The 22,111-nt window shown below is 47.0% G+C and overlaps 1 protein-coding gene across 39 annotated transcripts in view; it reads left to right on the top strand.

Moving 5' to 3' along the window:
- The window catches only part of FGFR1 (fibroblast growth factor receptor 1), a 60,474-nt gene that overhangs the window by 5,564 nt on the left and 32,799 nt on the right, over positions 1-22,111 (top strand). For all 39 annotated transcript variants that reach the window (XM_078347503.1, XM_078347499.1, XM_054243852.2 and 36 more), the window contains exon 2: positions 5,737-5,915. In XM_078347503.1, coding sequence (XP_078203629.1) covers positions 5,825-5,915 — 91 coding nt within the window. In that variant the 5' untranslated portion in view covers positions 5,737-5,824. The remainder of the gene's footprint in view (positions 1-5,736; positions 5,916-22,111) is intronic.

Genomic DNA, 22,111 nt, shown 5'->3' with positions numbered 1-22,111 from the left:
TAGAGGCATGGAGGTTGCTTCAAGCTGTGCTGTCCTATAGAAATAGAACTCGAGTAGCTGGGCTTAGTGGCTCACGCCTGTAATCCCAGCACTTTGGGAAGCCAAGGCAGGCGGATTGCTTGAGCCCATGAGATGGAGACGAGCCTGGGCAACATGGTGAGACCCTGTCTCTACCAAAAAGTACACAAATTAGACAAGCATGCTAATTGTACTGGTAGTCCCAGCTATTCAGGAGGCTGAGATGGGAGGATCACTTGAGCCTAGTAAGCAGAGGCTGCAATGAGCTGTGATTGCATCACTACTCTCCAGCCTGGGGGACAGAGGAAGACCCTGTTTAAAAAAAAAAAAAAAAAAAGAAGCCAGGCTCAGTGGCTCTCGCCTATAATCCCAACACTTTGGGAGGTTGACGTGGGTGGATCTCCTGAGGTTGGGAGTTCAAGACCAGCCTGGCCAACATGATGAAACCCTGTCTCTACTAAATATACAAAAATTAGCCAGGCGTAGTGGCTCATGTCTGTAATCCCAGCTACTCAGGAGGCTAAAGCAGGAGAATCTCTTGAACCCGGGAGGCAGAGGTTGCAGTGAGCTGAAATTGCGCCACCTTACACCAGCCTGGGCAACAGAGCAAGACTTTGTCTCAAGGAAAAAAAGAAGAGAGAGAAAGAAATATAACATAACATTGAAAATGTGAAAGTTTTCACATTTTCTAGAAGCCACATTGGAAATTAAGTAAAAAGAAACAGGTAAAATTTGTTTTTTAATTAACTTGTTTCTTTAGATTTTAATTATTTAATATAACTATATTTCCAAAATATTATCATTCAAACATGTAATCAATATAGAAATTATTGAAGAGATACTTTATTTTTATTATTATTTTTTTTTTGAGACATAGCCCTACTCTGTCACCAGGCAGAGTGGTATAATCTTGGCTCACTTCAACCTCCGCCTCCCAGGTTCGGGTGATTCTCCTGCCTCAGCTTCCAGAGTAGCTGGGACTACAGGTGCACACCATTACACCCAGCTAATTTTTATATTGTTAGTTTGTTTTTTGTTTTTTGGTTTTTAAAATATTTTTAGTTTTTATTATTATTATTTTTAGATGGCGTCCTGTTCTGTCGCCCAGGCTGGAGTGCAATGACACAATCTCAGTTCACTGCAACCTCCAACTCCCTGGTTCAAGCAATTGATTCTCTTGCCTCACCCTCCTGAGTAGCTGGGATTACAGGCGACCACCACAATGCCTGGCTAATCCTTTCATATTTTTAGTAGAGACGGGGTTTCACCATGATGGTCAGGCTGGTCTCGAGCCCCTGACCTTAGATGATCCACCTGCCCCAGCCTCCCAAAGTGCTGGGATTACAGGCATAAGCCACCACACCCAGCCCGCATTTTTTTTTTTTCCAATAACAAGTTTTTAAGGTGCAATGTATACTTTTTACTTCTAGCATATCCATTAGCACCAGCCACATTTCACAGTTCACTAGCCACTGTATGGGCCACAAGTATAGAATATAAGACATGAAGATGGAGAGTGAGAACTGCCTTTGGAAAGTTTGGAAGTTCCTGTCTTCCTGCTACCAATTACCGAATCTCCTGAGAGTGCTATCAAGGAGTGACTCAAAGCACTATACAATGAGAATTATAAATATCTTAATATTATGTATGAAATACAAATATATAATTCTTTACATTTGGTTAGTACTTAGGAGAGAATGGGCACGTTAACCCACACCACCCATGTGAGCCTCATAACCACCTGTGATGTAGCTTCCTCTCAGTAGGAAACTGAGGCTCAGAATGGTTAAGTGACTGTCCCAGAGTACAGGATCATAAGTGGAAGGGCATGAATTCATACTGTCTCCAGCAGGCAAGAATAAAAAGACTCAGGCTGGGTTCGGTGGCTCATGCCTGTAATCCCAGCACTTTGGGAGGCCAAGGTGAGTGGATTGCTTAAGCTCAAGCGTTCAAGACCAACCTGGGAAACATGGTGAGACCCGTCTCTACTAAATATACAGAAAATTAGCCGGGCATGGTGGTACATGCCTGTGGTCCTAGCTACTTTGGAGGCTGAGGTGGGAGGATCACTTGAGCCTGGGGGATGGAGGTTGTAGTGAGTTGAGATTGTGCCATTGCACTCTAGCTTGGGTGACAAAGGAAAAGAATAAAAAGACTTGGCCAAGAATTCGTCAGCTAGTTTTCCTTACATGATTTTTGAACAAGATCTGACGTTCATAGAAGGTTTTTCTCTTAGAACTGGGCGAGCTGCAAGGTCACAAGGTCCATCCAGCCCCCGCTATCTCACCAGACACTGTCCACCCCTTATGTTGGATCAGTACTCCAGTGAGAAGACAGCAGGCACTTTCACCCATGCAGCCCATTCAGTCTTCATAACCACTGTGATGGAGGCAGGGCAAGTTTCAGCCCCCTCCAATGAGTGGGAAACTAAGATGTTACGCCCCCTCTCTGCTCCCCACCAAGGACCTCTGCATGCAGGCGTGAATCCCAGGAGCCTGGCTGATATTGGAGAAATGGGGCGGGGGGAACCAGCTGCAGGGTCTTGGCGGACGCTGCTGTGTACACCTGCAAGACTGCAGATCACATCTGTCAAGCAGTGAAGGAAGGAAGCTGTTCCTGAGGGATTGGAAAAATTCATTAATTAGTAGAATGAGAAACTGAGGTGACGGAGGCAGTGACAGGGTCCCAGACAGCATATGGACTAGTGGCCTGTGTCACTACGTTTTTTGCAGGCGGGTAGCATTGGGTGTGTGCCCACTTCTTATTCCGGAAGTTGGTACCAGGAGGCCAGGTTTCCTTAACATCCTTGTTTTACAGATGTCAAATGTGAGAGCCAGAGGAGTAGGAGAGGAAGAGACTTTTGCACCTTTTTTGGGAAAGAACAAGAGGGAAGCTGGCAGATGAATTTGAAGTGCATTGACCAGGGAGCTGAGAGGGGCGGTCTGCAGCCAGCCCACACCTGGGAGGAGGCGGCAGGCTTTTCTGGGGACAGAGTGGCCGAGTGGAAGCAACCTTAACCATCTCAACATGACACCACTCTTTCCTGTTGGAATCTGAGAACTCGTTCAGTACTCTGGCAGTTACCATGGGACCTGGGTTTTCTTGGTCAGGTATGCGTTTCTGGGTGACAGGCCTGCATCAAGTATATCTTTGGGATGTAGTAAGATGTGGAATGTGGCTTTAGGCATATCCTCCAGCAAGTACTGCTTCTATCCCAGATCTGTGAATGTGCCCCATGCAGTGTCGTAGATGGCCCATCTGTGGTCTGCTTCCAAGGGTCTTTCTTTTATTTATTTAGTTAGAGTTAGTTAGTTTTGAGTTATTGCACTCCTTTGGAGTGCAGTGATGCAATCTCAGCTGATTGCAACCTCCACCTCCTGGGTTCAAGCAGTCCTCGTGCCTCAGCCTCCTGAGTCGCTGGGATTACAGGCACGTGCCACCACACTCACTTAATTTTTGTATTTTCAGTAGAGACAGAATTTCACCATGTTGGCCAGGCTGATCTCGAACTCCCGACCTCAGGTGATCCACCCGCCTCAGCCTCCCAAAGTGTTGGGATTACAGGTGTGAGCCTCTGTGCCCTGGCACAAGGGTCTTTCTTTTGATCAACGGAATTGAAAATCAAGGCTCTCTTGTTACCGGAGATACCTTGGATTTGCCCTTATCTACTTGGTTTGGAGAAATTGAGTTTGCATCAGATAGAATCAGGTTTGGTCAACCCCTTATTTACTTCCTCCTCTAACATTCAAAACCCCCTTATTTACTGTCCTCTAATATCCAAAAGCCTCAAGGCACTATTACATGCTAGCTACATTTCCTTGGGTAAAGTACTTAACCTCTTTGAGCCTCAGTTTCTCCATTGCTTAAAAGGAATCATAATTCCTATCCCCCATAAGTTTCTAGTGAGGAATAAATGAAGCTTTATAGTTCTAAGTTAATTCTACCCAGGGCATCCTTGTTACATAGGGGGTTCAGTATTCATTCATTTTGTCTTTTCTAGTTCCTTTCCTAAATTTAGTAAAATGAAAGAGAAATGCTTACTTCTTTTTTGATTTGCAATCATTAAAACATTTCAGTAAGCCTTGGGAGGGAGCTAGTGGTATGGCATGCGTATCCTGCTGGCCAAGCACATGTGAATGAAGCCAAGAATCCAGGGGCTTTTCTGCCAGCCAGCACTGACTCACTCGTGAGGGGCCCTGCCTGGCCCCGGGGAGGCAGGGCTGAAGTACCACATTAGGGCATGTTCCGGGGAAGTGGATTCTCTGAATAACTTGGATGGCTCCCTGGAGCATTTAGGACAGAAGCCACCTGGAAGACAGAGATGGTCACCCCCACATAGCCCTGACAGTGCTCAGAAAGTCTTGTCACTTGGTAAATGTTAACAGCTATGATCCGTTCTTTAAGACCCTGGGGAGTTTTAAAATTTACCACTACAGACCAGAGAAGGGTAAAGGGCTGCAGATTCTGTTCTTTTAACTGGGGCCAGTGTGAGCCATCTTTGACTCGTGCTTGCAAGAGCCCTTGATTGCGCAGTGGGACCTCCCAGGCCCTCTTGCCCCCTGCAACTTCTGGCCTTATATCCGTCAGACATCACTTGTCACCTTCCAGCATCAGGGAGAACTGGCTCCCTCCTCGCTCTGAGGCTCTTTGTAAGTAGTTGGTGAGGGTTTTGTTCTCTCTGCGAGGGAGGCTGGTAGAACTACGGATGTGATTCATACAATTTTAGAGACAAAGAGAAAGTACCCACAAGGTCATTTATTTCAGCTGCTTCTTTGCACAGGTCGGGGAGTTCAGCATGGAGTCCAGCAGTTACTAACTAGTTATCTCTGTACTTGGCTTCTATTTCCTAGTCCTTAGCTTGTTCCACGATTCCCCGCCACCCCTTATTTCTCACCAGAGGGACTGGTTGGCCCTAGATGGATGGTCTTTTTTTTTTTTTAATTTTTAGAGACAAGAGTCTCGCTCTATCACCTAGCTTGGAGTGCAGTGCTGCAATCTTGGCTTAGACAGAGTGAAGTCTTATGCTGGGGGAGCCCAGCATGCTCAAGCCCCCTGCCATTGTAGCACACTTTGTAAAGCTGTTTCCCACAAAGGGGCAGAACTGTTTGGGACTTTGGTGAGACCATTCACTTTGTAACACACACTACCTTGAAGCTTACAGGAAAACCTTATGTTGGTATTCCTGGACTTGCAGATAATCTGCACTCGAAACATAACTGTAGAATTGAACTAAAGCATCCCTTTGTCCAATTAAGATCTATCACCTCTTTTTTTGAGACAGAGTCTTGCTCTGTTGCCCAGGTTGGAGTACAGTGGCGCAATCTTAGCTCACTGCAACCTTCGCCTCCCAGTTCCAAGTGATTTCTCCTGCCTCAGCACCCCCCAAGTAACTGGGACTACAGGCATGCCTGGCTAATTTTTGTATTTTTAGTAGAGATGGGGTTTTGCCATGGCAAGACTGGTCTCGAACTCCTGACCTCAAGTGATTCTCCTGCCTCAGCCTCCCAAAGTGCTGGGATTACAGGGTGTACCACTGTACCGGCCAGAACCTATAACCTCTAATTCCTTGTTTGGGTAGGGTCACAGTTTTCTTCTGGAGACCTTAAGGAGTAAGTCCATGCTTGAAGCAGCCACCACATGGCATGCTTTACCTTCTGTTTCTTCTTGCCCCTCCCCTACCCAAACCCTCCTAACTTTGGGGTTTTTTTCTTTCCCCAGGGTCAGCTTGAAAAGGAGGATCGAGCTCACGGTGGAGTATCCATGGAGGTGTGGAGCCTTGTCACTAACCTCTAATTGCAGAACTGGGATGTGGAGCTGGAAGTGCCTCCTCTTCTGGGCTGTGCTGGTCACAGCCACACTCTGCACTGCTAGGCCGGCCCCGACCTTGCCTGAACAAGGTAAGGTGCTGGCGGGGGGCAGCCTGGACTCCTGGGCCACGGGAACAGTGTGGGCTGGGAGGGAGGTGTTATGGTTGGAGATAATGTGGTCAGCAGGGAAGAAGGCTGCTTCCCAGGTGGAACAAAGGGCTCCCTTCCTGTAGGGGAGACTCTCAAAATACCTGAGCTGGTTCTGGCCTGGTTATAAACATAACTGACTTCATCAGAGGTTGTGAAGGCTGGTGACATCCATTTACCGGAGGTGATGTGTTTGGGGGTTATTTATGCTTTTCTCTTTCTGAAGAAAGAATATCTGATTGGGATCCTAGTGTCACTCTTTAACTTAGGTGATGTAGAAAATGCAGCTGGGTGGTGCAGTGGGGAGAGAATGACCTTTGAATTTGGGGGTAGAACTTGGGTCAGAGTAGAGGGGTTGGTATAGGAGATGGGAGCTTGCTAAAGACCTCTGGCTTCTAGAAAATCGTTCCAAAGCCACATCTTCTCTAGGCATGGTGGGGTCACACACGTAATCCCAGCCCTTTGCGAGACCAAGGCAAAAGGATCACTTGAGGCCAGGAGTTCAAGACCAGCCTAGGCAACATAGAGAGACCCTGTCTCTACAAAAAAGAAGTTAACTGGGTATGGTGATGCACGCCGCTAGTCCCAGCTACTTGCCACTCAGGGAGACTGAGACGGGAAGATCACATGATCCTAAGAGTTGAGGCTGTATGAGCTGTGATTGCACTACTGTGCTCCAACCTGGGTGAAAAAAAGGCACATCTTCTACAACGATTGGCAGTCATGGCTGCATGCCTGCATTTTCCAATCCTTAACTGTCTCACAGGCTCTGTTTGGGAGCCTGCTGAGCAGTTTGCTTTGGATAGGTACTGTTTGAGGGATTTTAAAGTGATTGAGACCAAGGAAGTGTAATGGGGTGTAGAGACCTATGGCGTATTAGAAATTTGGAGCCATCATCTGTAACAGGAAGAACTTTCCTGAGCATTCATGGGATTTGTGTAACCTGTGAAAAGGGTCTTGGAGATTGCAGGTACAGCATACCTGGTGGCTTTCAAGGGACTTTGAGAACTAATAAATGGGCATTTCTGCTGCCAGAGGATAGTGTGGTTTGTGACTCTGTGGCTGGTCATACAGAGAAGATTGACATGCAGTGGGTGGAAGGTTGGGAGTGCAAAAGGCTGCCATTGAGCTAGTCAGGGACCCGTTTGAATAATGAGTGATGGGTGAGACTATGTGTCCCTAGGTGGAGTTGGGGAGGGAACAGGGAAAGTTGTGTGAGACTTTCTAGAAGGTGCAGTGGTTAGAGCAGGCACATTCATGTTGCTGTCAGTAACAGAACTGAAGGCAAGATCTGAGCTGGAGCATGGTAGAGACCCAAAGTGGGAGAGACTGTCTGCCCACAGGGAGTTTATGGTCGGAAGGGGACAGGAAGTACAGGTATAAAGTAACACAAAGCAGACTGTTTAAACCACGCAGTGGAGTTACAACCAAAAGTGGTAGAAATGCAGAGGAAGAGGGGAGCAGAGAGCACCTGACATGGGCTTGAGTTTGGAAGGGGAAAATGAAGGGCCTTCCAGGTGGAACAGCATGAGTGTTCAGAGGTAGCACGTATATGGTTTATGGAGAATGGTTTGCCTGGTGAGTAGGAAGTTCTGAGAAGCAAAACCTGGAAAAATTGGATTGAGTTAGCATATAGGAGGCTTAATGCCCTGCTAAGGAAACTATACTTAGGCCAGGCGTGGGTTACGCTTGTAATCCCAGTACTCTGGGAGGCTGAGGCAGGAGGATTGCTTGAGCCAAGAAATTTGAGACCAGCCTGGGCAACATAGTGTCTATAAAAAAATAGAAAAATTAGCCAGGTGTGGTGGCACATGCCTGTAGTCCCATCTACTAGGGAGGCTGAGATAGGAGGATCACTTTGAGCCTGGAAGGTGGCGGTTGCAGTGAGCTATGATCACACCACTTCACTCTAACCTGGGTAACAGGGTGAGACTCTGTCTCAAAAAAAAAACAAAGAAAACTAGGCTTAATTGGGCAGATGCTGGGAAACTTGAAAAGTTTTGAGCAAGTAGTGACACGATCAGCTTTCAGAAAGTTAATTTGGCAGCTCAGTGTGGATGGCTGGGAGGAGAGTGAGGTGCACCTGTGTTTGCGCCCTGCTCTGCCATCTGATGGCTGCATTATTTACTTCAACAAACTACTCAAACATGGTACACCACAGTTTGCTCATCTGTAAAACAGAGACAAATACTAAAGGGTTATGTAAGATGTTAGTAGTTGTTACCGCTGCCACTGCTACTGCCAGGAGGATGAGGTTGAAGGTTCTTTTGAGTGCCTAGCTAGAGGAAGTGCGGGTACTGACCAGGGTGGGGACTGGGAGATGATAAAGGAAGGAAATAGTAGGAAAGACACTAAAGGAGTAGCATCTGTGTGTTTAAGTAGGTTGGGTGTCAACTGTGGGCGACTGGAGACAAAGATGAGATGAAAATGTAAAGGGAGTGAGTCAGAGTGGGAGGTTTGAGGGGAGTAGAGATTTGAATCCGCCAATTGTATACAGCGGGAAAGGAGTCTAAGAACAGTGAGGACCTGGTTGAGGTTTGAGAATGTGAATTTATGATGGACCCTAAAGTACTTTCTTTTTTTTTTCTTTAATTTGTTTTGGTTTTTTTTTTTCTGCAGCCCAAGAAGGGAGGTGTGGATCTTGGGCCTGGCTGCTTGTGAGCCAGTCCGATGGGATGCGGATAAGGAACTTTAGGGCCAGGATGGCAGTGCTAGTAGAGGAGGGGGTCACGGAAGCTGCTGGGACAGGAACCAGAGGCAGGGTGGAGGCTGGAACCTGGAGGCTGAAGGTCTTGATGAGGACGAAGCACAGGCCCAGTGAACAGAAGACAGGGAGTAGGAGAGGTGGATGGGGCTCTTAGGAGGCCATGTACCCAGGAAGACTGACATTAAGTGACCATTTTAAAAAAATCAACTTAATTGGCCAAGGCACAGCGGCTCACACCTGTAATGCCAGTACTTTGGAAGGCAGAGGCAAGAGGATCACTTGAGCCCAGGAGTTTAAGATCAACCTGGGCTGGGCACAGTGGCTCATGCCTATAATCCCAGCACTTTGAGAGGCTGAGACGGGTGGATCACGAGGCTAAGAGATCAAGACCATCCTGGTCAACATGGTGAAACCCCATCTCTACTGAAAATACAAAAATTAGCTGGGCAGGGTGGCGCACACCTATAGTCCCAGCTACTCGGGAGGCTGAAGCAGGAGAATTGCTTGAACACAAGAGGCAGAGCTTGCGGTGAGCTGAGATTGTGCCATTGTACTCCAGCCTGGGTAACAAGAGTGAAAGTCCGTCTCAAAAAAAAAAAAAAAAGATCAACCCGGGCAGCATAGCAAGACCTCATCTCTACAAGAAATAAAAAAAATAGCTGGTTATGGTGGTACATGATACTAGTCCCAGCTCTTCAGGAGGCTGAGGCAAGAGGATCACTTTAGCTCAGGAGTTTAAAGCTGTAGTGAGTTGTGATTGCTCCACTGCATTCTAGCCTGGGTGACAGAGCAAGACCCTATCTCTAAAAAAAGCTGAGTGTGTGTGTGTTGCGGGGAGGGGGGTTGTTTTTTCTTTGAGAGAGAGTTTTGCTCTGTTGCCCATGCTAGAGTACAATGTCATGATCTTGGTTCCCTGTAAACTCTGCCTCCTGGGTTCAAGCGATTCATCTGCCTCAGCCTCCTAAGTAGCTGGGATTAAAGGCGCCGGCCACTATGCCTGGCTAATTTTTATAGTTTTAGAAGAGATGGGTTTTGCCATGTTGGCCAGGCTGGCCTTGAACTCCTGACCTCAAGTGATCCGCCCACCTTGTCCTCCCTAAGTGTTGGAACTATAGGTGTGAGCCACCGGACCTGGCCAAACCAACTTAATTTAGGTATAACTTAATACCCACTGTAAAATGCAACTGTTTGAAGTGCATAGTTTGACGTGTTTTGATAAATGTCTACACCCCGTGTAACTATTACCCCAATCAAAAGATGAAACATTTTTATCACACCCAAAAATTTCCCTCAAGCACCTTTGTAGTCAGGCCCCTATTTGTTTGGGTCACCTGTATTTGGGTCATTAAGAATTCTGGCTGTTATTCAACTACTGTGAACCTTCATGTGCAGGCCTGTGTGGGCACACATTTTCCTTGGGACTGCCCTGGTTTTGATTTTGGCTCCCCACCTTACAGATTCTTGGCTCTTGGAAAAGTTCTTCTTTGTGCCTTTCTGTAAAATACATTGATAATGAATGTGTGCTCATTTTAAGGTCATTGTGAATATCAGATGAGAATGTCTGCAGAACTCACAGGACATTGCCTGCTCCATAGGCCATGAGCAGTCAGTGGCAGTTGCGGGTCCCTTTTCCAGAGACTCTAGGGGAGACAGCACATGGCGAGGGGCATGTTGTTTCATGGGACACAGCAGCAGAAAGCCTCTGCACTTGGAGAACAAGCCCCAGATCTCTGCTTGGTGGAGTAAGCACCTGTCTTAACGTGAGTGTGGTGCTTTTACATAGCCTGTCTCTCATGAGCTTTGTGACAGAACAGAGAACTGCTGGGCCCCGGACGTCTTAGGGGGAGATCTGGCTTCATGCTTTGTAAGCCGTAAGGAACCTTGTCAGCGTCAAGAATATTGCATAGTCTTGGGCCTGCTGATTATTAAATAATAATGTTGCTATTGTTTAAAAAAAAAAATAGGTTGAGCACAGTGGCTTACACCTTTAATCCCAGCACTTTGGGAGGCCAGGGCAGGAGGATTGATTGCATGAATCAATCAATGGAAGGAGTTCCAGACCAGGCTAAAAATTTTTTAAATTGGCTGGGTAGGCCGGGCGCAGTGGCTCACACCTGTAATACTAGCACTTTGGGAGGACGAGTCAGGTGGATGGCCTGAGCTTAGGAGTTCCAGACCAGCCTGGACCACATGGTGAAACCCCGTCTCTACTAAAATAAAAAAAATTAGCCAAGCGTAGTGGCGTGTGCCTGTAGTCCCAGATACTCGGGAGGCTGAGGCAGGGAATTGCGAGAACCTGGGATGCACAGGTTGCAGTGAACTGAGATTGCGCTATTGCTGGGCAACCGAACGAGACTCTGTCTCTTAAAAAAAAATTAGCTGGGTAACATGGCACACATCAGCAGTCCTAGGTGTTCAGGAGGCTGAGATGGGAGAATTGGTTGAACCCAGGACTTGGGGCTGCAATGAGCTATAATCAAGCCACTGCACTGCAGCTTGGATGACAGAGACCCTGTCTTTAAAAAAAGAAAAAACACATTACAATCTACATATAAATCTCTGTCCAAAAGGTGACAGCAAACCACCCAAAACCCTGTTCATGCTGAGTTTTCCCCATTTGAAAGGCCTTGCTGTGAATGTAATTGTGTGCGCGTGTGTGTGTGTGTGTGAGTGTGTGTGTGTGTGTGTGTGTCAGGAGCCCCTCCCCACCGAGCACAGTCTGCTAGTGCTCCTGAGGGATTGGGGAGGGCCTGGAGTTTCTGGCTGTCCTTGGAAAGTTGATTTAATAAGGGTTCCAGGAAAACCAGCCTCCCTCCCCTCTCCCTCTCCTTCCCCTCCTCTGGTTTGGGATCTTACACAGCCTCAGCTTGTTTCAGATCAGGCTCTGAGAGAGGTGAGGGAGTTGTGTGGAAAGACTGAAGCCGGTTTCAGATGATAAGCACCAACTTTCCGAGCTTGAGGAGGGTGCAATTGTCCATCTTTTGCAATAAGTCTCGGTGGGGAAAGCCAGCGCATGAGTGCCACACTCCTTGGGGGTCCTGCCCCCTTTTCAGCAGTACTGTAGGTTAAACACCCCAGGCCCCCTGCACTTCCCTCTGTGCTCAGAAAACCTGCAGCTCATAAGCGATTTAATGGCTGGGTTTTACAGCTCCTCCCACCCACCCAGATTTGAAGGAGTCTGGTGGCCTGTTAGAGGGGGGAGAGGTTGTACTTAATGGAAAAACCGCACATTTCCATTTCTGGCCTCAAGCCCCCTGGATGCCCTGTGTGTACCACAAAGCAGGGCTTTGTCTCTGTTTTGCAGAAATCTGCACCTATGGGGGAGAGGCTGTGCGTGGTGCCAGAGCCATTGCCAAACCTCAAATCACAGGGCCCTTGCAGCTCATGCATCCCTGGGCATCTGCAGCTGCCTTTGGCCCAAAGGGGTGTGCATTTCAGCCTAGCTGCAGGGAGGGTCTCAAATAGGTACTACATGTTCGGTAGTGGGACACCCTCTGTCCCGCCACCAGTCTAGCATCTACACTGGTCCAGTGTCCCAAGGCTGCCCTTGGACACAGGCAGGACCCTCCCCTACTCCCACCCCATCTCCAGCAGAATTTCTTCAGGTGAAAAGAACTTGTTTGCTTCTCATTCACACTGGATGGTAAGAGGAGTTTCTTCATCCCCTGCTGGAAGGTGAGTGGAATTCCATGGAGCAAAAGGTGATATCAGATGACCCACTTGAGAACAAGGGTGGAGGATTTAGGCCTCTAGAAATCTGCAAGGTGCTAAGCTAACAGCTTTCTCCAGAGGATCAGCTCTGTCCCACTTCCCCTGGAGAGGTGGTTCCAATGCCTTGGAAGGGATGTTTGCAAGTGTTTAGAGCCAGACAGGGAGGACCCAGCCCTCGGCCTGTGAGAGAATGTGAGGACGCTCACGTGGCTGGCTCTCTTAACCAAGCTGGGGCGAGCGCAGCAAAGCCACTCCGAGGCTGTGTTCTTGGCTCCAGCTTCTGCATTGCTACACCATTAGCTTCACTGATTTTCCACTCTGTCTCTGCCAGGCCCACTCCCTGAAGTCAGGCAGGAGGAATTTCTCAGGGAAGAACAAATGGCTGTCCAGAAAACTCGCTGCCAGTGGGGGAAGGGAGGGCTCCCAAACAAAGACGCTGTCTAGTTTCCATCACCTGGTTTCTGTGACTACCTGGAGTCGGGTCAGCAGGAACTGGAGAGGCGGTGTCAGGGATTCTTTGGGAGCCTGTGGCCCCAGCCCGGTGGGGTGTTTGCTCTGGGCCAGGCAGAAGCAGTGAGTGATGGCTTGTGTCTGGGCGGTGATGGATGGCCCTAGGAGAAGTGAGTGCTGGGGAGTCATTATCCTAGAGGGCGAGGTCTGGGGTCAGGGAGCCTGACCAGCAGCTGGCCCTGTTTTCACAATACCTCGTTCCTCCAGGGCCACTGGGGGCTCCAGCTCACCCTGTAGACACCGCCTTTGCCTCTTTCTTCCTTCCGTGAAGCTTGGAAATGAGACAACTGTTTCCCTGCTGACCGGGGAAGTCCAGCTGCTCTCATCCTCCTGGGCTCCTGAATGGGGTAGCCCAGGCCTTCCTCCTGAGTCCAGCTTGTTCACAGACTTGCAGGCACTGCTTCTCCCCACCCACCCTACTCCCTAGCCCCACTGCACCCTAAGTGATTAAGCTGAAAGCTTACTGCCCTACCTGGATCTCAAAGGCCTAGGCTAAATCCCAAACTGTTTCCTCCTAGGAGAAGCCTGCCGGAGTCTGGGCCACTTCTGGCCTTGGGTTTGCTCTGACTTCCAGCTGGTGGCAGCCAAGTAGCAGGGCCGATTGCCCAAACCTCTCCTCCCTGGTAGCGGGCCTGTTGCCTCCTAGCGTTGCCAGTGTGGCACCAAGAGACGTTGAACTTCGGCCCTCAGAGTTCCCTCCCTTCTCCTGTTTCTTGGCTCACAACAACTCTTGCCTTTCTGCTTGCCAAATGAGGTGCCCACTGCCTTCATGTAAAGGATTTGTGCCCTGCAAACTAGGGGCTGTGGGGTGACGGATCTATTTAGTTGGTTTCAGGCGCTGAGAAAGATCCACCCTGGCAGAACTTGAAACTCCCCACTCTCTTTCATATGTTGTGGTGTGGCTGAGCCTCCTGGAATGGGTTATGTAAAAGCAGGAGGATGGTGGGGTGGGGGCTGTGCCATTTGTGTTCCCAGGCCCTGGACATGGAGACAAAGGGAGCCTGAAGTGGGGAGAGGGTCAAGTTTTGCAAATACTGGACTTAGTAGTTATGAGCTTGGGCAGGGAAAGAGGTCAGAAACAGCAACACTGAGGTTTCAAAGAGTTAACCAACACTGAACATTGAATTCAGAGCTTGGCCCTTCCTCACTTTTCTGTAGGAGGAAAAACTAGCTCCTGGCTCACGGTCCATTCAGTCACCGATTTTTTTCACTCACTCATTTATTCATTCATCCAGTCAAGCAAATTTCTTCCTTTTTCCATAAATACAACATATACGTTATATATTGTTTATCCTGGTCCCTTAGCTGTAAATGTCTGTTCCATTCCTTTTCTTCCTTTTCACTTTTTATAATTCCTGCTCAAATCTTAGCTTGGGTTTCAATTAAGGCTTAACTTAAGGGCTACCTCCCTTTTGAAGCCTTCCCCTATCTCCAAATTAATCACCTCATTTTTTCTTTTCTATTTTTTATGTATGTATTTATTTATTTATTGAGACATAGTCTTACTCTGTCGCCCAGGCTGGAGTACAATGGCGAAATCATGGCTCACTGCAGCCTCCGCCTCCCAGGTTCTAGTGATTCTCCTCCTTCAGGCTTCCGAGTAGCTGAGACTATAGGTGTGTGCCACCATGCCCTGATAATTTTTTTTCTAAAATATATATATATATATTGGTAGAGCCAGGGTTTCATCATCCTGGCCAGGCTGGTCTTGAACTTCAAGTTATCTTAGAGAGTGAGTCTCACTCCGTTGCCCAGGCTGGTCTTGAACTTCAAGTTATCTTAGAGAGTGGGTCTCACACCGTTGCCCAGGCTGGTCTCGAACTGCTGATGTCAAGCAACCCTCTGGCCTCAGTCCCCTAAACTGTTGGGATTACAGGCGTGAGCCATTGCACCTGGCTGCTTTTTAACTTATATTCTAACACTTATTTTACTCTGCCTCACATTATGTGGAGTTTTTAATACATGTCTGTTTATTCCACTAGAGCAAAGTTCTGTATAGTCAGCAAGTATATCTTTATCTCTCTTTTTTAAAACATTAGTGTTTAGGCTGGGTGTGGTGGCTCATGACTGTAATTCCAGCACTTTGGGAAGCCCAGGCAGGTGGATCACCCAAGATCAGGAGTTCAAGACCAGCCTGGCCAACATGGCAAAACCCCATCTCTACTAAAAATATAAAAATTAGCTGGGCTTGATGTGGTGGCAAGCACCTCTACTTGGGAGGCTGAGGCAGGAAAATGGCTTGAACCTGGGAGACAGAGCAAGCTGAGATGGCACCACTTCACTCCAGCCTGGGCAAAAGAGCAAAATTCTGTCTCAGGAAAAAAATGGTGCTTGATATGTAGTCTGGGTTCATCTTTCAAACGTTAGAAAATTCAGACTTATAAAGAGGAAAAGGAAAACTCCTATATTTCTACCATGCAAAACTAATCACTGTTAATGGAATTTATTATTTTAGACTTTTTTCTTGCATTTATCTAAATCTGACTTTTTAGAATTGGGATTTATGCTGTATGTATGTTTTGTAACTGATGTCAGCATTTGTAGCCATACCAAGAATATATTTCATAATGCTTAAGAACTACATAATATTCCATTGTGTGGGTATAAAAAAAATTATCCAGTCCTTTACATTTGGGCATTTAGGTTATTTTCAATACTTTGCATTCAATAGAACGTACTCTTACAAATAAAATCTGTCCATGTATCCAAGGATAGTTACATTTTTTTTAAGTTTTGATTATATCACTATTATATCACTATACCAAATTGCCCCCAAAAGATTATACTAGTAAATGCCTTTTTTTCTTTGTTTGTATTTTTTGCTTTTTTTTTTTTTTGAGATAGAGTCTTGCTCTGTCACCAGGCTGGAGTGCAGTGGCGTGATCTCAGCTGACTGCAGCCTCTGCCTCCTGGGTTCAAGTGATTCTCCTGCCTCGCCTCCCTGCAACTGGGACTACAGGCACATGCCACCACACCCAGCTAATTTTTGTATTTTTAGTAGAGACAGGTTTTCATCATGTTGGCCAGGATGGTCATGATCTCTTGACCTTGTGATCTGCCTGCCTCAGCCTTCCAAAGTGCTGGGATTACAAGCTTGTCTGTTAAGTGTCTTTTAAAATAATAATAAATACCAGCCAGGCACCGTGGCTCACACCTGTAATCCCAGCACTTTGGGAGACTGAAGCAGGAAGAGCACTTGAGGTGAGAAGTTCAAGACCAGCCTTGGAAACATGGCAAAACCCCGTCTCTACTAAAAATACAAAAATTAGTCAGTCGTGGTGGTGGCCACCTGTAGTCCCAGCTACTCAGGAGGCTGAGGCAAGAGAATCGCTTAAACCTGGGAAGTGGAGGTTGCAGTAAGCTGAGATTGCACCATTGCACTCCAATCTGGGCAACAGAGCAAGGCTCTGTCTCCAAAGTAATAATAATAATAAATATCGTCACCACACTCTGCATGCTTGACATTTTCCCATTTTTACAATGATTCCACAGACATAGGTTTTATGACCGTAATCAGATGACTAAACTGAGGTTTTGGGGGGTTAAGTAACCTATCTAAGTTTATATAGTGTGTGAGGGGTAGAACTAGGATTTAAACTCAGGTGGTTCAGACTACAGTATTTTTTTCCCCTGTTGTATTGCACTAAGTTTCTATATCAAATTGGGTTTCCCCACAAAATCCATGTGGACCAACTTCTCAAGGTAAACATTGCTGACTCAGTCCCCTTTGTCTCACAGGAGTCTGGTGTCCCCTTTCTTTGTTGGGTTGTGTGTGTGTGTGTGTGTGTGTGTGTGTGTGTGTGCAGTAATGTCTCTTGTGGCATTCTGTAGGGAGGTTACACAGTAACAGGTCTGTGAGCTGCCTTAATGAACAAGGTCCCTTAGCCTAGAATAATCGGTGGAACAAAATCCCCATTGATGCTGCCATTTTCACTGTTGCCAGAGACCTACTTGGAGAAGGTCTAGGATCAGAGGTTGCCAGCATGTTAGATCCCACACCTGAGTTTTCTTCATAAGTCACAGTTAGCCTAGAATGTATGGCATGGGTATTGCCTGGACACATAAACTAGACTGCTTCTAATATGGTTATTGTCCGACAATGTCTGATGGTGGAATTAAACATATCAAAAGTTTTAGAGGCTGAAGCATTAACATTTTTTTTGAGGTTACTAGTGGGTTTTCTTTTTGTTTTTTTGAGACGAAGTCTTGCTCTGTCACCCAGGCTGGAGTGTAATGGCTCTATCTCAGCTCACTGCAACCTCCACCTCCCAGGTTCAAGCAATTCTCCTGCCTCAGCCTCCTGAGTAGCTGGAATTATAGGCACACGCCACCACGCCCGTTAATTTTTGTATTTTTAGTAGAGGTGGGGTTTCACCACATTGGCCAGACTGGTCTCGATCTCTTGACCTCAGGTGATCTGCCCACCTCGGCTTCCCAAAGTTCTGGGATTACAGGCCTGAGCCACAGCACCAGGCCGGTAGTGTATTTTTTAAATAAGAAGGGCCAGGCATGGCAGCTCACCCCTGTAATCCCAGAACTTTGGGAGGCTGAGGTGGGTAGATAGAGTGAGCTCAGGAGACCTGCTTGGGCAACATGGCGTAAACTCCTCTACCAAAAAAAAATTAGCTGGATGTGGTGGTGGGCGCCTGCAGTCCCAGCTACTCAGGAGGCTGAGGCAGGAGGATCACCTGAGCCTGAGGTAGAGGTTGCAGTGAGCTGAGATTGTGCCACTGCACTCCAGCCTGGGGAACAGAGTGAGATCCTGTCTCAAAAGGTAAAATATATAAATAATGAGGAAATGCAAAAACAGTAGGGAGTTCTGAAATTTTGTTTATCTTAGTGTTGAACAAATTAATGTTTTAAGCAAAAAATATATATATATTACAATGCAGTTGAGACAGGATTTCACTCACACTTGGGCCAGGCACAGAAGAGCTACACAGTTTGTAAAGTGTGTATTAAATCCGAGGTGTGGACTACCTGCAATGCCCCAAGAGCAGAATGCAGATCTACTGAAAGTCGTTGGGCTTTTCTTCCAGTTCTGTTCATTGACTTCGAGAGGAAAAACATCAAAAGTCTTGGAGGCCCCGCTTGAATGCTTGTATTCGGGGCCTAGGACAAATGCTGTTCTCCACCCTCTCACCACAGGTTAGGTCCAGCACTGGCCAGTGTTAAAGACATATGCAAACACAATAAATGACTCATTTAAGAAGTGTCATATAAGCACACAAAATCCAGGTTATGAGGACATCAGAAACCACAGGTGGGGGAAGGTGGGGTGAGGGATGAGAAATTAGTTAACAGGTAATTTTAAAATAATAATTTTATTTTAAAATAATATATATACCCAATATATCCATGTAGCTCCTACATTTATACTAATTAAAAAACAATTTTTTTTAAGGCCAGGCATGGTGACTCATGCTTATAATCCCAGCATTTTTCAAGGCCAAAGTGTACAGATCGCTTGAGCCCAGGAGTTTGAGACCAGCCTGGGCAACATGGCAAAACCCTGACTCCACAAAAAATAGCTGAGCATGTTGGTGGGCACCTACAGTCCCAGCTGCTGGAAGACAGGGTGGAGAATCACCTGAGCCCAGGAGGTCGAGGCTGCAGTGAGCTGTGATCGTGACAGTGCACTCCAGCCTAGGTGACAGAGTGAAACCCTGTCTCAAAAAATAATAATAATTTTTAAAAACCCACTGGTGATGGTTTTTTTTCCAAAGTGAGGGGACAGATTGATCATCATTTGTTGGGGCTACAATGCGTGTGTGTGTGTGTGTGTGTGTGTGTGTGTGTGTGTGTGTCCGTCCGTCCGTCCGTTACATATTATCTGCTCAATTAATACTTTTTTTTTTTTTTTTGGGAGACAGAGTTTCGCTCTGTAGCCAGGCTGCAGTGCAGTGGCGCAATCTCAGCTCACTGCAACCAACCTCCACCTCCCGGGTTCAAGCGATTCTCCTCCCTCAGCCTCACAAGTAGCTGAGACTACAGGCATGTGCCACCACACCCAGCTAATTTTTGTATTTTTAGTAGAGACAAGGTCTCACCACTTTGGCCAGGATGGTCTCGATCTCTTGACCTCGTGATCCACCTGCCTCAGCCTCTGAAAGTGCTGGGATTACAGGCGTGAGCCACCACGCCCAGCCAGTTTATATTTCTTGAATAAGTAAATTCACAGGTAAGTAACAATTCATTTTCTTTCTTTTTTTTTTTTAAGATACCTAATATTTCTAGCTTTAAAAAGGAAATGCAAGGAAGAGAACCTTTTTCAATAGGAAGGTAAGGAAGATAGGTGAGAAATCGTTATTTCTTTTTTTTTTTTTGAGACGGAGTTTCGCTCTTGTTACCCAGACTGGAGTGCAATGGCACGATCTCAGCTCACCGCAACCTCTGCCTCCTGGGTTCAAGCAATTCTCCTGCCTCAGTCTCCCGAGTAGCTGGGACTACAGGCGCACACCACCATGCCCAGCTAATTTTTATATTTTTAGTAGAGACGGGGTTTCACCTTATTGACCAGGTTGGTCTCGATCTCTTGACCTCGTGATCCACCCGCCTCAGCCTCCCAAAGTGCTGGGATTATAGGCGTGAGCCACCGCACCTGGCCGAGAAATAGTTATTTCTATCATGTATTGAGTATCTCATGCAGTGGCCCCAGGTTTCCATGGCTCAGTGTCACCTGGAGGGGTTATGAAAATGCCCAAGCTTGACAGTTCTAACAAGTTCCAAGGAATGCTGATGCTACCAGTCCAGGGACCACACTTTGAGAATATCTTGTATCAATTAATTCTCATCCCAAGAAAGTCTGTCAGACACTATTTCCATTTAACAGTTTAGAAAACTGGCTGACAGAGGTAAAACAAGCAAAAACTTGCCAAGGTACAATAGCTAATAAATGGTGGAGCCAAGTCTCAGGTTATCTAAACTCTAATCCCTGTCCTGGGTGAGGAGGATGGAATGTCAGAGTCTAGGAGAAGAAAGACAAAATAGGTGGGAAAGGGCTGAGTCCCTTTGCCTTGGAGGCATGAGGGAGGAGAAGGAGTGGGACAGGGAAGTGATCTAAGAGCTTTCCTAGGAAGGAAGGACACCCTTTTCCTGGCATGCTGGCCTGCTCTGCCACAGCTTCTGGTCAATTATCGCTGCCTTTACAATGCTGATCAGTGCTCCAGCCCTTCAGAAGTGTCCTTTCTCGCATTCAGAAAATTCTGCTCCTCTGTTGTCAAACTACAGAGTTTACTTTTAGAATTAAGGTTTATTTTCCTTAGGTTTTAGGAATTAGCTTTTGAACCTTAGAAGAATCAGATTCCTTTGCTAACTCCTGAATGAAGTTCTCCTTTAGACATTCAAAACTTGGAATGTCATGATTCAAGTGTCAGTTGTGGCCAGCCACTGGCTCACCTGTAATCCCAGCACTTTGGGAGGCTGAGGCAGGCGGATCACCTGAGGTCAGGCGTTCAAGACCAGCCTGGCAAACATAATGAGTGTCTCTACTAAAAAATATATTTTTAAAAAAATTAGCCAGGTGTGGTGGCAGGGCCTGTACTTCCAGCTATTCCAGAGACTGAGACAGGAGAATCACTTGAACCAGGAGGCAGCGGTTGCAGTGAGCTGAGACCCCACCACTGCACTCCAACCTGGGCAACAGAGTGAGACTCCATCGCCCCCAAAAATGAAGTGTCAATTGCATATGCTATGTGCAATCAAGGCTATGAATGCCTGACATGCACTTGAAGGTGACGTTTATTTTACAATTTTAGCCATTCTTCACTACCCCCAAATTCCCAATGCATTTAAAAAATGTACCTAGTCGTTCTGGGGTAATATATCATGACCATCAAAAGATGACAAAGTGAATCCTCCAAGTATAGCTGGGCTTTCTGCCAGTCTTAGATTCTCGAGAAGCACCCCAAGCCATGGAGAAGGGATGAAGAGGAGAAGCATTTATTGAAGGTGCTGGTGGCCAGAGCCCTGGGACCAACACAGAATCTTTTATTCTGAAAGACAGTTCAGTTGAGGACTCTTCACTTCCCTCACATCCGAGGGAGCTCTGTGCTCACAGTGGGCACGGGAAGGGATGTCAGCAAGCAATACCCCCTATCATCTCACAAGACCCAGCTGAAACAGGGGACATTGGTTAGGGCTGGAAGGGACACGGCCAGTCAGCCTTCTCATTTCACAGTGGAGGAAACCAAGGCCTGAAAGGGGAGGTGACTTGCCTGAGGTCACACAATAAGTGATCAGCTGTCACCTGAGTGGCTTCTTCAGGTGCTCTCTCTGGTAGTGCCCAGCCAGTGACATCACCTGTGGGACTAAATGGTTTTACAAGGACCTCAAAGTATATTCTCTCTCTTCCAGTAGAACATGGAGAACAGTGACTTTGCCAAGAGTAAGGCTCTTTCCCCAGGATTGTTCTAGATCCCCAGGTCACTGGAGCCCTAAGCATAGATACTAGGTTTTAGCTTCCTGGCTACCACAGAGCCACACCCTCTCAGGTAGAAAAATCTGAAACTGACTGGGCACCATGGCTCACGCCTATAATCAATCTTAGCACTTTAGAAGGCCCAGACGGGCAGATCATCTAGGTCAGGAATTCAAGACCAGCCTGGCCAACATGGTAAAACCTTGTCTCTACAAAAAAATTAGGCGTGGTGGCACCTTCTGTACTCCCAGCTACTTGGGGTCTGAGGTGGGAGGATCACTTAACCCAGGGAGGTGGAGGCTGTAGTAAACTGAAATTGTGTCACTGTTCTTCAGCCTGCATTACAGAGTGAGACCCTGTCTCAAAACAAAAAAATCCCCAAACCATGGTTTTTTTTTGAGATGGAGTTTCCCCTTGTTGCCTAGGCTGGAGTGCAGCGTCCCAATCCTGGCTCACCACAGCCTCTGCCACTTGGGTTCAAGCGATTCTCCTGCCTCAGCCTCCGGAGTAGCTGGGACTATAGGCACATGCCACCACGCCCAGCTAATTTTGTATTTTTAGTAGAGATGTGGTGTCACCATGTTAGCCAGATGGTCTCAATCTCCTGACCTCACGATCTGCCCACCTCAGCCTTCCAAAGTGCTGGGATTACAGGCTTGAGTCACCATGCCTGGCTTTTTTTTTTTTTTTTTTTTTTTTTAAGCTGGAGTCTCTCTCTGTTGCCCAGGCTGGAGTGCAGTGGTGCAGTCTCAGCTCACTGCAGCCTCCACCTCCCAGGTTCAAGCAGTTCTC

Source organism: Callithrix jacchus, chromosome 13, assembly GCF_049354715.1.
Source record: "Callithrix jacchus isolate 240 chromosome 13, calJac240_pri, whole genome shotgun sequence".
NCBI classification, from domain to species: Eukaryota; Metazoa; Chordata; class Mammalia; order Primates; family Cebidae; genus Callithrix; species Callithrix jacchus.
This window is presented reverse-complemented; position numbering and strand designations above follow the sequence as displayed.